Below are 15735 nucleotides of genomic sequence, written 5' to 3'. Positions count from 1 at the left end.
TTATTAGGTGAACACTTCTAACTTCAATCTAGAGTCGCTCAAAGGTGGTTCATAAATTATAGTCTCACCGCATTTTGATATTTTATCACTAACTTGACGCATATAGGGAGTTCTCTTAAGTTTCACACGTCCACCTCTAACATTTGTGGTATTTTGAATATGTTATCCCCCGATATGCACAATGAATGGTAACTTTTGGGATTCATTTATGGACCAGTACTATGGGTATATTTTTATCGTATAATTGTTAAATAGCTAAACTATTCATATTCATGTCCCTCTTATTATGAGCTTTATCTTGACCTATGAACTATTATTATACGATTTACCATTCTTGAGTTATGGTCTGTCTATTAATTACTATCTCCCTCATTCACAGCTACATTTGGCTAATTCTTGTACAAATGCTGTTTCCTATTTTATGGTACGATGTGGTCTGTTTGATTGGTATATAAACCCAGTATGTTTGAAATAAATGATTCATATCGCAGAGGCTGAGATTGATGTTCTTGACTTAACAGACAGGGCTAGTCAGGAAGCAGGACCGATATGGACTCTAGGCTGCTCGTGCTTGTTTTATGCGTCACTGTCCCGATCGATAATTCACTGTCCTCTAATTGACGGTATCATTACGTATACATTAAGAGGACACACAGGTCATAAGTTATAACAGGTTAGTTATGAGGGAGCTATAATGTTAGTCTTTGAATATTGAAATATCTCATGGTTCCTAATCATAGTTATGCTCAGATTAGGAAAAATTTCAATATTATACCCTAATAAATTTAGTTTAAATAGAATAATTTATCTATTATATAACAATACATCTTACAAGGTTTCGTTCATGATAATTCCTTTTTGTCTAATTATTATTATTATTTTTGTTTTAGCATACCATCTTCTAATAACAAACTCTAAAGATACATAATCATCTAATTCATATTCATTTGAATTATTATCAACAACAATGAGAAGCAAAACGATAAATAGTTAATAGTCATGAAACAAATTTCAAATGTTTCATGATATTTTCTAGTCATAATTAAAACAAAACAAAACAAACACAACAAAACAAAATAAAACTAAATTACATATTCAATGGATCTTGAATCTTTAAATATTCTACATGAAATATGTTTTCTTAATGGAATACAATCTGAAAATTTAAATCAAGATGAACATTTTTTAAATCAGAAATTATTTTTATTATTTAATAATTTTAAAAAATGTATATCATTACAAAATTTTCCATTTCTTACTGAATTATATATAATATCACAAAATATTACTAAAATAACTAAATTAGAAACATGTCCAAATTTAAAAAAATTATGGTTATGTGAATGTTTTATTGAAAAAATTGAAAATTTAAATTCATGTAAACAACTTGTTCAATTATATTTATATGATAATAATATTAAAAAAATTGAAAATTTAACAAATAATCAACAACTTGAATATTTATGGTTAAATAATAATCAAATTTATATGATTGAAGGTTTAAATCATTTAAAATTATTAAAACAATTAAATTTATCTGGTAATTTGATTATAAATTTAAATGAAAATTTATTATCTAATCAACAATTAATAGAAATTTCATTATCTGGTAATCAATTATGGAATATTAATGATTTATTATTATTAAATAAATTACCTTATTTAACTAAAATAAATATTAATGAATCAGAATATAACAAAAATCCATTATGTTATAATATAAATTTACCAATGATATTAATTAATCAATTACCTCAATTATCTTATATTGATCATATTTATATTGATTATATTGATTTAAAAGATACCATTAAAACAATGATACAACATAAGAAATATTATTATATAATGAAATATGAACATGATCAATCAATAATTGAAAAAAAATTAAATTCATTAAAATTATTATTTAATCAATTACAGAATAAAATTTATATTCATATTCAATATATAGATAAAGCAATAAGATTATTACAGAATGCAATAAAGAAACAAGAAAACATCAATACTATGTATGATCATTCCATTTCAATCAATCGAATTGATCAATTAAATAAAAAAATCAATTATTGGGAAAATATTCATGATAAATATCAATGCAAATATAATCTATTATGTAATAGATTAAAAGAACATTTACATTTTCGTCAACATATTTATGATTTAGAATTACAAATGTTTGGTTATATAGAAATAAAAGAGATCAATAATAATGATCATTTATTTATTGATTGTAATGAATTTCTTAATTCTAGATTTTGTTATCATCATATGAATGGATCAATAATCAATGGAATTAAAATTTTACATTTATATAAAATCAATAATAGAATATTTAATGAAAATGATAATAATAATAAGAGTTCTACAAAAAAGTTGAAATCATCAATCAATAATCAATCGATTAAATATTCAACATTTTCTGATTATTTATTTATTGTATGTCCTGAAAAAATCGATGAATTAAAATTATACATGAATATTATTCGTAATGGTTTACAAATCAATAATCAATATAAATTGACAAATAATTTAAATATAGCAGATAATAAAAAATTACAAGTTATAAATCAATATTATTCTGAAGGTAATTTCAATCCTTATGATCATATCACACGTTTACTATTAATGAAAGTATCTAAGTTTACTCATCCTAACCTTAGTAACAATAATAACAATAATAATAATCATAATGATAATCAAGAAGATCAACTATATGTAGAAAATATTTTATTTTATGAAAATCAATCAAATTGTTATTGTTTTTCACAAATTAAAAAACCTGATCTGCTTCAAAATAAATTACTTTATCCAGAATATATTGTAGAATTAGAATATATATTAAAAAATAATCAATCTAATTCTATATTAGATCCATTCAATATAGAAACTAATTTTGAATTCAATACTCATTTTGACAAATTTGATGAAGAAATAAAAATGGATCAAAATTTTATAAAAACAATCTCTGTATTATCATCATCATCAATCGAGGATCATAATCATTTAGATCATTTGAATGAAATTTTAAATAATGATGATGAATTATTACATAATTCAATGAATTTTTATTTAGATCAAACTCATTTATTGATAATCAATACTAAAATTACAAAAAAATTACAATTTTTTGATTTTTCTAATCTTACTTATATAAGTATAACTCATTGTCAATTAGATAATTTATCATTTATTCCATGTAATAATAATAATAATTTAATGACTTTAATTATTAATCATAATCAATTAAATTCATTAGAATCATTAGGATATATGCCTAATCTTATTGAACTTCAAGTTGATTATAATCAATTAACATGTATTATTGAGAATGTATCTATTTTATTATTGAATACACCAAAATTAGAAAAATTATCATGGCGTTATAATCCATGGATTAATGATAAATTCATAAAAATGTATACACTTTATAAATTACCTACAATTAAATTATTTAATTTTCAATTAATTAATAATGATGATATTCAATTAGCTAATGAATTATTCAATTCATCTATAATCACATCAAATATGATTGAAAATGTATATAAAAATGATATTCAATGCAATAATAATGATTTTGATCAAAATTTAACTATATTCCCTATTGCTTATTATCATCATTATAATCAATATTTCTATAATAATACAATTCAATCTATGAATAAATTAAATTATTTTCATTTGATAACATCATTATGTTTACAATCATTAAATCTATATAAAATTGAAAATTTAACTCATTTAACAAATTTAAAATATCTTTCATTAAATTATAATTTTATTAAAAAAATTGAAGGTTTAACTCATTGTAATAATTTAATTGAATTATCAGTAGAATATAATTTAATTGAATCGATCGATAATATTGATCATTTAATAAAACTTCAATCATTATTATTAAGTAATAATAAAATTAAAAAAATCAATAAATTACAATTTAAATCATTATTGAATTTATCGAAATTAAATTTAAATAATAATCAAATTGATAATATTGATGGTATTGATTATTGTCAACAATTAATTGAATTATATCTTGGTAATAATCAATTAAAACATTTTATCAATATTTTATATTTAAAACATTTATCACATTTAAATATTTTAGAATTATATGGGAATCCATTATGTGATTTAATCAATAATAATTATTTTTATCAATTAATTTATTATATAAAATCAATTAAATCAATTGATGGTTATATCATTACAATGAATGATTTAATAAAATCTAATGAATTATATGATGGTCATTTATCTTATGAATATTTATTAAATTATTTAAATCATGATCAATTTATTAATATTGTTGAATTAAATTTATCTAAATGTATGTTATATAAAATTGATTATATTGATCCAAATCAATTAATACATTTAAAATGTATTAATTTAGAAAAAAATTATTTAAAATCATTTGGCGGTTTATTATTTTTTAAAAATTTACAAATGATATGTTTAAATGATAATAATATAGAAAGTTTATTTTCAAATTATATTTATACATTAGCTATCAATGATCATCATCATCATCATAATCAAAAAATTAATCCAATTGAATTACATTTTATTAATTTATATAAATCAAAACAACCAATTTATCCTTATTTAAATGTATTACATCTAGCTCATAATAATATACATTCATTAAAAGAATTACAATTTCATCGTATGTCTAATTTACAAACATTATTTTTACAAAATAATGAATTAATTACATTGAATGGTATAGAAGGTCTTAATCAATTAAAAGAATTAGTATTAGATAATAATAAAATTAAATTTATAAATGATTTAACATTTTTATATAATTGGACATTGAGTGAAATACATTTAGAAAATAATTTATTAAATGAATTAAATCAATTAAGTAAATTAGAAAATTTAAAACGTTTATATGTTGGCGCCAATAAATTAACTAATTTTATTGATTTAGAAAATTTTGCTAAAAATCAACCAAATTTATATGAAATTTCATTAATTGATAATCCAATTACAACAAGACAAATTCATCGTTTAATATTAATTTATTATATACCAAAATTACAAATTATTGATGGTATACAAATTACAATAGAAGAAAGAGATAGAATTTTAGATTTTTATAAAGAATTAGAATTATCAAATATAATTAATTGTGGAATGATACAATCATCAAATTGGTATCATCAGTCTATTGGTAAAATCAATAATCCAATTTGTGAAATGACACTTCCAGAAATAATCAATAAAAAGTCATTAATAAGTAGTATAACAATGAATGATCATATAGATTTATCAAATCATTCTAAAGAAGAAAATCAAACAATATTTGTATATGGTAAACAAATTCATCAACATATTAATATAAATAATAATTGTCCATTAAATAAAACAAAATTAAACATGAAACATCATTCTATTCAATCAGATATGAATGAGAAAAATGCATTAACTATTAAAAGTATTCATAATCATTCAAAGAATTCATTTGTTGGCAATTTAATTCATTATCAACATCAATATATAAAACAAAAGGATCAATGCTCAATGCCAGAAATTAATAAACTATCTATTAATTCTATTACAAGACCACTAAGTCAAACAAATAAAGTTAATCAGTTGAAGTCATTAAAACATAATAAAAATAATGATAATAATAATAATAATTGTTATATTAAAACGACTAAAAATATTACTATCCATGCTGATAGTAATAGTAATCGAAGTGGTAATAGTAATAATAATTTGATCAAATTCAGTGCAATGTCGACAAATTTTCAACGTTGAATATATTCTACTGTTTCAATACATCACATCAAGTCACTTTTGTGCGCCTTATATGTATAGTTAAGAAAAACAAAAAAAGACCATCATTTAATTTAATTTTGATATTAATGATTGAACTATTTATTTATTTTTTTAATTTTTGTTACTTGACAATAAACTAAGGTTGAAAATAAGAGAATATAATCTCTGATTCATTTTGTACAGTTTTGTGGAAAATGTCGAAAACTATTATCGATGCTCAGGTCATATGTATATATATATGCTGTAAATAAATCAATGTTATTGCTCATTTTCGACAAATGATTGTCGATTTATTTTCATAAATTTATTGACAGGATGTTGGTCTAGGTGTATTGTTCTGGTCTTTGATATTTTCCTAATTACGTACGTTACAAGTGTAGCAGAGCAAGTGAGAAACCCTATACTATTATTTTATTGTATGAAGATTGTTGCGGTATGACCTTTTTGTTGTAAGCCTTAATATGTGTTGTCTGTGATGAGCACGGAAATAGACATAAATTTCGTCCTGTTTAAAACTCGTCAGTTTATTGTTCGTCGATCTCAATGTTGATGTTCATAATGAGATTTGAACCCAGTAGCTATAGCTCCATATACCGACGATTTATCCAATGAACTATTGAGTCTAGATAGCTATTAATTTAGTTAATAGGCATGAATTTTATTCTTAAGGGTTTGTATTATACTGTTGTTGGTATTCGAAAGTAAATTTCAATGTCATCATTATCATGATATTGAATGGCTAACGTGTTAGAGAAGGAATATATGATCATCTTATACTAATATGACCTAAAACAACAGATGTAGCCATTTAGAAATTTAAATTGCAAAAAAAGTTCCCTACCGTACTGAATTGTACATATTATTTATGATTTCTTTTAGAATTCTCTAACTCTGATAGATGACCATTTTTTTGTTAAGCTAACTGGTTCAATACCTATTACATATACTTTTAATGTTGACTCCGTAATCGCTGAACTATATTGACGGTAATGAAATGCATATTCCATTTATTATGTATACATCCTATTAACGAACAACAGTGACACAATGTAGGTAATTAGAGTTGAATACGAACTGTATCTAGGATATGTATATTTTATGCGTTCTCATATTGGATATCAGACAAACAAATGGATGATGCAGTAATTGAAGTTTAGTAATACAACTACTCAATGAATAACAAGGTCACACAGTTTTTACAAGTTACACATGAATTACAAGAAGGCGACAGACGTACACATATTGTGGTGCGTGCTACTTATATTGATATAAGTAGTATATGACGCGAGTTAATAACGCAATGTCTGGCAGCAGAAGATGGGAGAAGATCAAGAAAGGAAGAGCGACAACACGATGCAATTTGTAAGAAAATGCATGAACAATGAAATGTGAGACAATGGATTGATGTTTGCAACAGAAACAGTCCAGGTTGATATGATGCATTAATATTTTGCAAATTAACGATTTACTATATGGTTTTTCTATTTGTTGTAACGGGTGACTGCAGGTTATGCTAAGCAGCGTATCTATCGATCGCTTCTGTGACAGTGACACGTCAACACGTAAGGACGACCTAGTGCCCTGATTGGCCCTGCCTCGCTGTCTGTCCTAGCCAGTTGAGTCAAGAACACAAATCACAGCCTCTGAGTTATGAATCATTGTATTTCAAACATACTCTATTTATATACCAAGCAAACAAACCACATCGTACCATAAAATAGGAAACAACATTTGTACAATATTTAACAAGTGAAGTAAACATCGACCAATAAGAAATGTACATTTAAGGTCCAAGGCCACCGTAGACTTAACACAATAATTATTGGTATATTTTTCCGACTATCCTAACACTATTTTACCAAGTAACTCTGTAATTTCTATGCTAAATACAGTTCGATTGTCCCCACCCACGTTCTGTTCCCTACAATATTACTACGTACACATTTATAAGAAAAATGAATAAGTTTACAAGTAAATGCTTGACAAGGGCAAATATATTTGTGATACAATCACTGAAAAGATTACATCAATTTATCTGTCTAAAAGTTAAAATGAATCTCAAAGGTATTTTTATCATACAAATTGTTACGTACTAATAATATTAGGAAGGATAATTAATAAAATTGATGTTTCAACCATTAAAGTACTTGCACCCTAATCACAGTGATTAATGTATTAAAATGGTGGACTTAGTGAATAATTGTATAATGATAATTAAATTTTATTACGGTCTGTTTTTTTTTAATGCATAACAACAATAACAATAACGATAGTATTGCAAAATACTGAATTCAAGGTATAATCAACTAAACTCGTAGTAGAGATTCAGAGAATAAATCATATTGACAATGCATTGAATTTTCGTTTATTATAATTTGCACTTTTCTGTATTATTCCTTGATATATCAAGTATAGTTAAGGATAAAGATGAATTATAGTTACTGTACACTAATAATGCTAGGTTTGAAGCTATCACAAGTTCACTTAATCTGCGAACGAGAACAAAGACTCAGTGACCAAAGACCAGTAAGCTAGCTACTTGATGCGTCCCAGCCCCGCTAACTAGAGGGAGAAGTCCAAGCTTCAAATGGGAAAGTATATTCTGCAAACAGCCAGAAACGAACAAACACAATTCAAAACGTATATATATCAATTATATCCATATAATCGATATTGCCATGGAAGTTTTTTTAAACATTGAATCGATAAGTTAGTCAATCGACTGCCATTGAAATATTTAAACACTTAATCGATAAGAATAGTTTAGTTAATTAACAATTATACGGTAAAATATTGGTCCACAAATAGATCTCAAAAATTACCACCCATTATTCTTATCGGGGCATAACAAATAATTAAATATTAAGATGATTGCAATTAGAAACGTTTTAACAAGCAAGCATTATTGGTATAAGGGGTTTGTGAAGATCGTAGTAATTTAGCGGCTGAATTCCCTAATCAATCTGAGCTAGACCACTACTGAAAACCTAGAAGTACTGAATGGCCGTTTCATCATAGTATGAAACTGCTCAGCAGTGCGCATATATGATCCCACACATAGGACTCGAACCCGACATCTTCGATTTTGCTCTCGAACGCTTAACCTCCAGACCATTGAGCCAGCATTCAATGGCCGTCCAGTGCTTTCAGGTTTTTAATGGTGGTCTAGCTTAGATTGACTTGTGAATTCAACTATTAAAATACTACGATCTCTACGAATCCCCATAGTGATTTTAGATTATTTAGTTTATATTACGAACAATTCTTAGTTAGATAATCATTAAAAACCGGGACCACTGAGGGGCTACTTCCTTTTGGTATGGAACTCCTCGACAATGTGTATTCACGTTTTCATAGAGGAAGAAACTCAGAATCAGGGAGCCATACACTTAGACCATTGAGCTCTCATCCAATAGTTTTCGTGCCTAACTTCTATTAATTCACATACCAATTATAATCATGTGCTCAATGGTAACTAGTTTTGAGAGGCACTTTCACGAAATGTAGTGGACTTCATCCATATCGGATGTGAGGCAGTTGCCCATCAGTACCACTGTAAGATCGCTTATCAATCTGACGAACTGACTGAAGTCAGAAATATAAACCACTATATACCGACTTAGTTGTTTGAAGCTTAATAGCTCGAGACAAGACCTGAAGGTCGTAGGTTCGATCTGTGGTAGGAGTCTCGTACTTGGACAAAACAGCTGTCCAGTGCTTCCTAGTTCTCATTGGTTGTCTAAGTGAGGTCACTCCATGATATAAACCATAAAATTGGTATGAATTGTAAAAGTATTGAAAATTAAGGATTAGTGGATTGAAGTTAACCATCTGGAGAGTTGGATTCTAACTGACTGATTTAAAGATATTGTATTAATTGTAAGATATGAAAATTTTGTTTCCGATTCTGTGCCAAGCTGGAACGAATAAAATCCCACCAAGTCCCTTCTTAATCCCTGAAAAAATGACTATCAACCAAAATATCCAGTATCTGATTTAATGGAAGTGTTTACATCTTATTAGTTTAATTTTAAGTTTATATTTTAAAAGAAGTTACGGATACTGATGTGAACGAAAAATCATGTGGGGATAACTAATTTATTGGTGAAATGCGGAATTACATAGTGATTTCATAAAATATGATAACCATACATTAAATACATTATTTTCACATCTTCCTTCAGTTGTCCTTTACATGCTTCAAGATTCTTCCAATTCTGTTGTTATTCCAATCGATTTCTGATTCTTTTCTTGTCCTCTTCAATCCAATATTCTCCTGACAGGCATTCCACTTACGAGTGCTGCTACATACTACTTATATCTGTCAGCAGCATAAGCAGCACATACCAAATTACCATGTTTCTAAATCTTGAGAAGTTTCAAGCTTACATCAATGATTTTTAAATAGTAGTATAGATAGAATTTGTATTGGATGTGATATATATTCATTAACTTTCCAACTGTATTCATCCAGTCTTTCCAGAGTAAATCATGACACTTACTATTGTGTAACAGTGAGTGCGTATACTGATGAAGTGAAAAAATGGTTATAACTGGACAGAAATTCCATATGGATCAATGTAAGAAAAAAAGTAAAGGCTTAGGATGAAGGTTTATTATACACCAAAAACAAATCAAGACTACATCTGAATATACAGATTTTAATGCTTTATTTACACTAACCAGTAGTTGGATTTGTATCTATTAAGTTGAGTAGCGCCTGAAGTTGGTTCATCGATAACTTAATGTGTGGACAACTAGAAATATATTGAAAATATGAGATAAACCGTTAGCTTTTCAAATGTATTTATATTGTTCTTTTGAAAAGTAGTAGAAATTCGCTTGAACATGTATGTTCTCAATTTTTTGTGGCTGTCACAATGACTACATCATCTTGAAATACAGGCAAACGTAGAAAGACCTATCGATATAGACTATTGTATGATCAGGTGAATTATTTCAAATTAACACAATTTACAATTGTATAGAAAGAGGAAATCAACTGAGAGTTAGTTTGGTCGTTGAAAACGAGTATTTTTCTAACGCATTTAAAATAAAAAAAATAATAAAAGTTAGTTCAGGATTTCAATGGAATTTAACAGTATCTACAACCCTACACCGACAATTATCATATGGTCACTAGTGACTAGGTTCGAGAAGAAATTTCAGCAGTTCTGATGAGAAGCTGTCAACTAGTGAAGTTTAACCCTGTTGAGTATGAAGCAGTTATCCACCCAAGAGAGCGGAAGATGGTTACTCAGTCTGTAAAGTGATTATAGTTAGACATAAACACACTTGGATGCCGGATCAGTGGTTTAGAGGTTAAGTGTGCCCGCACAAGACTGAAGGCTTTGTGTTCGATCCCTATGAGCAGGGCCTTGAATGCGTACCGTCGAGGAGTCTTATTCCAGGACGAAACGCCCATGTAGTGCCTCCAGGTTTTCAGTGGTGGTTTAACAGTGATCGATTCATGATTTTAATGAAATTAAACAATCTTTACAACCCTACGCCTTCAAACAAGAAGGTTGAGAGTTGAGAAGGGAAATTACAGAGTAATCTACTATTTAAATTTAGATAAAGACTATGAGCTTGTTAGTGTTATTTTAAATGATCCGGAGTTATATTACGAGGAGTCTGCAACCACTAGGTTCTATCCCTCTTCGAACTCTTACTCAGAAATTTTATGTACCCCTAAATAACACAAAACAACAATCGATTTCTCAGTAGTGTTAATTCGTAGTTATCAGATCCTCTTAAACAAGTGTACTTTATTCTTTGATATCAAATCAGTGAAGACAATCCACAGAGAATTCCACTTGGACTATTTGTTTTGGTGATTGACAATCATCAATAAGGAATATCTAAGCTCATGAGGCAACTAATTATCTTGTATGGATCTCAACTTGGATCAATTAACTTCGGATTCAGAGATGACCTATTCATCGTGTGACTGAGATTTACTCATCTGACGCTAAACAAAGTACAACGGGATGTAAGATATTCCAGACCAGCACCTATATTGTAAATGTAATTGAATCAACATCAAGCGCTAGACAACATGAAATTAATTATTAATGGATCACCGATTATTGTAAACATCTTAGCCGTAAATGAGGTTAGTTGGGTTCTACAAAACCTAGTTCATACATCTTTAACTTTGATACTGGTTAAAATGAAGTATATTTTTTGGGGTATCAGCAATCTTTTTGTGACTGAAAATGTGTCTTAATGAATAGTGTAAGCTAGAATGATACTTAGTTCCAGTAGGAATTCTTGAGGATTTCCTCTAACCACCTTGCTGATAGATTTTAATATTATAAACGATGGTGTAATGTGACTAACAAAGATTAATTAATGGCCAGTATGCGTGTGGTTGCTGACTGACGATGTGTATATCTTTGCCTACATAATACTAGTGTTCGGTTCGTAATTATTCATATTATCATACATCAAAGCTATGTAAAAATAAGTCAATACATTTTTGTTGTATTTATCATCAAGTTTGTTATGAACCTGTATCCTATGACAACAACAAGTGATTTATAAACAAAACTGAAGTACACAAAATTTTTAGACTGATTAAATAATCATGTTAAGCAACATAATGATGTTTTGTATTGTTGGAGATTGTCGATCCCATAACATAGGTTTATCATCTTAGAATTTACTTTTAACATTTGTGAAAAAGTGCTGTTTTCTTAATGAATCTTCTGGTTGTACATGATTCTTGTGTTTATCACCACTTCTCAACAGTCATCAGAACTTCCGTCAACTATGTCTATGTTGAACTCAGTCAGATGTCAGATAATGAAGAGCACATGAAAAATTATTTAAAATATAAATCAAGTTATTTAACTTTGTTCGGGTAATAGAAACTTTAGTGATACGCTGTGACTGGCTGATAAGTATGGTATATTTTAGTTGAAAATTCAGTCATGACTAATCCCTGTAAAGTGCATGTACTTTCACTCAGATGAATATCGACTAACACCTGGTCCCTGTAAAAATAGTCTTTATGCCTACTTCTTTCAATATTATAAAATGTTTTGCAGTATTTGTTATGTTCGTCAAGCTTGAATGCTACTACTGATTCGTCTTACTCGGAACGGAACGAAGAATCACACAACCAGATACTCGATAAGCTATACTGGTCCGTTGTCCTCGAATCAGCTAACTCGATCCAGAAGTCTTGATAAGATGTAAAAAGTGTATTCTACAGGTAACCAGAAAATACCAGGCCCATCAGGCACACAAATCAAGCGTATTCATACAAATATATATAATCGAAGTTTTTTAAACATTTAATTGATAAGTTCGTCAATCGACTGCCATTGAAATATTGAAACATTTAATCGATAAGTTATTCAACCGACTATGTGTGTGGGTGGCAAGAAATGCCCAAGCACTCATCTGCATACAAGCTCCACAAAGACAGAATTACTAAATATGAGCTTTAGGAATCTAACGTCCCCAACAGTATTGAACATGTGTGTTGTGAATTGTCTATTGTAATTTAACATTATGATTGGATGAAAAGATTATTATTATGAATGGTAATAATTCACGAGAAGTTAATAGTTGCTAGTAGGGTTCATTCTTTGATAAAAAGTTTTCAGAGGTCTTTAAAAATGTTAATCCTTGTAATACCTTTTGAGGATATTTAAAATCAAATAGATCACTTCCAGTCCAGTGAACTGTCATTAAGTTTAAAGTACCTAAATTACTTTACATAGTTGGTAGGTTAAAAACATTTGCTATAATTAATCAAGAAATATGATTGATGATAATTTATGGTCAAGTTTGAGAATAAAATCACTCTGGATATAACCAGTAGAATAAAATAATATTGTAATAAGTTTACATGTATCCAGCTTCTGGTGTTTTCATTGAGCTGTTAATGTACGCTGATAGAGCGAATGGATTATAAAAGAAATGATTATATTTTTATTATTTGGTTGGGGGTAGTCGGCAACAAATCCTGACATAAAATCACTGAGTTACTGTGGAACTGACTGATCTTCAGTAGAACTGAGAAATGCACATCAGTTGATAACTGAGCAGTAATCAGTATCATGTTTGTCCACTTCTTTGAGTGCTGATCAAATTCTGACAGTCAAGTTGTAATACGGCCACTAGAAATGAATAAATACAGTGTATACCGTAAAGAAATGTAGTCTCTAGTCACTGGTTATTATATTTTCCTTAAAATGTGATATAGATTACATTAGCGTGTGTTAACTTACTAAGTGGTTAAAAGGAAGACATTCGAATAAGCAAATAATCAGTATGTCACTTAGTGATATGCAACGTAGAATCTGAAACATATGTACATTCATTCAAGTTTCCATAGCGCATTAGCACAGTGTGATACAGAAAGAGTATCACTATCGGCAGTAGTAAAGATTAGATGTAGAATGAAAAAATGTGTGGTTACAAACAGTTCTGAACCAAGTCACCCAGAAAAAGTCCCTAACTATTAGTTACGATAACTACGTGAACTCTAACCGAGCAGTCTACATCTATTAACACGACTCATTCTAATAGGATCGATTGAAGTTAGACATCAGACTGTTCTTATCTCTTGAAACATATCCATTTTTTAAGGGAAATTTTAAAAAATAAATTAAAAAGTAAGCAATATGTAATCAGTTTTGTGAATTATACGAACTGAATCAGCATCAAGTAGTAGTGGGACATGGAATTTGAGTAGTTATTCACTACATCTATCTATCTATCTATCTATCTATCTATCTATCTATCTATCTATCTATCTATCTATCTATCTATCTATCTATCTATCTATCTATCTATCTGTCTATCTATCTATTAAAAGTGTGGAGAATTTTAAGAAATTGTTCATTTTGAAATGATCAAAAAGTATCATGTTCATCATGAGACAATCGATGGTAGGTTTGATCAATGGCGAAGTCGTAATTAAACACCCCTTGGAAGTCATGAATAAGAACCGGATGAATGTTTTGTGCCCAGTGATTTTTAATGGCTATCTTAGATTATCTCAATCCATTGTGGATACTAACATAATCGATTTTTTAATATCATTTATCAACCAAAACGAACTATCACTTAACTATAAATCGACCAATCAGTTTGTATTACTTATGTGAGGTGGTGGTTGGAGGTAATTGACATAAAACCATAAACTTAGGTTTTGTGGTGTCGTCTGCCTGAATAGCCTGAATACCTGTGACGTCTGTGACTGTGAAACTGAGTGACAAGGGATCTAATCCAACAGGGAGCATCAGTGCCCTTAAGATAACGGATGAACTTTGCTGATGGGTGTCAGACAGCACCAATCATATGTTCAGGGTTTCTAACCACCTCCTTACTGGTTCATATAGTACACTAGATGTTGAATCACTTGGACTGGCGGTCACATTGCAACTTGATTGATAGAATTCAATCAGCACTAAGGAGGACTTAACATACAAAATACTGGTCACTACTCAATGATCAATCAATTGCAGAACTATTTCTGTACATACTGAGATTCGTAAATTGTTGTAAGTTGTGATTGCTTATTTCACTAATATCATTGAGTTGCAGATTAGAGCAATAAAAGATACTTATAATCAATTATTCTACTTTATAATGTCCTGTTTAGAAATCAGGGAACATTTGAATTTGAGAGGTATAAAGATGTTTTTTTAGTTGTGGCAGAGTGGAGTTAATAATAATATCAGCAAAGACACTGTCTTCATTAAAAACTAGTAAGTTATAAGTATAAAATATGGATACTTTGTTTCAGAGGTCATGAGTTTTGGTTCTAAATTAGTACTAAATTAGTACTACAAACATTGAAACTCGAACCAAGTACATTTCGCACCTTCCTTTTCTCTAGTGAATCCAGAATTGAAAATCAACATTGGGATGAAAGTCCATCCAGCTGACCCGTCCCAAGTAGGACGAGAAGCTCGATTTAGG

At 28.6% G+C, this 15735-nt stretch overlaps 1 protein-coding gene across 1 annotated transcript; it reads left to right on the top strand.

Moving 5' to 3' along the window:
- Positions 1-1098: 1098 nt before the first annotated feature.
- LRRC9_2 (Leucine-rich repeat-containing protein 9) lies at positions 1099-5772 on the top strand (the record flags this gene model as incomplete). Its single annotated transcript, XM_035731315.1, has 1 exon — positions 1099-5772. The coding sequence occupies one exon, from the start codon at positions 1099-1101 to the stop codon at positions 5770-5772; it is 4674 nt and encodes a 1557-aa protein (XP_035587324.1).
- Between the last annotated feature and the right edge of the window lie 9963 nt (positions 5773-15735).

Source organism: Schistosoma haematobium, chromosome 2, assembly GCF_000699445.3.
Source record: "Schistosoma haematobium chromosome 2, whole genome shotgun sequence".
Classification (NCBI taxonomy): domain Eukaryota; kingdom Metazoa; phylum Platyhelminthes; class Trematoda; order Strigeidida; family Schistosomatidae; genus Schistosoma; species Schistosoma haematobium.
Note: the sequence above shows the minus strand (reverse complement) of the source record. Positions and strands in the feature narration are given on the sequence as shown.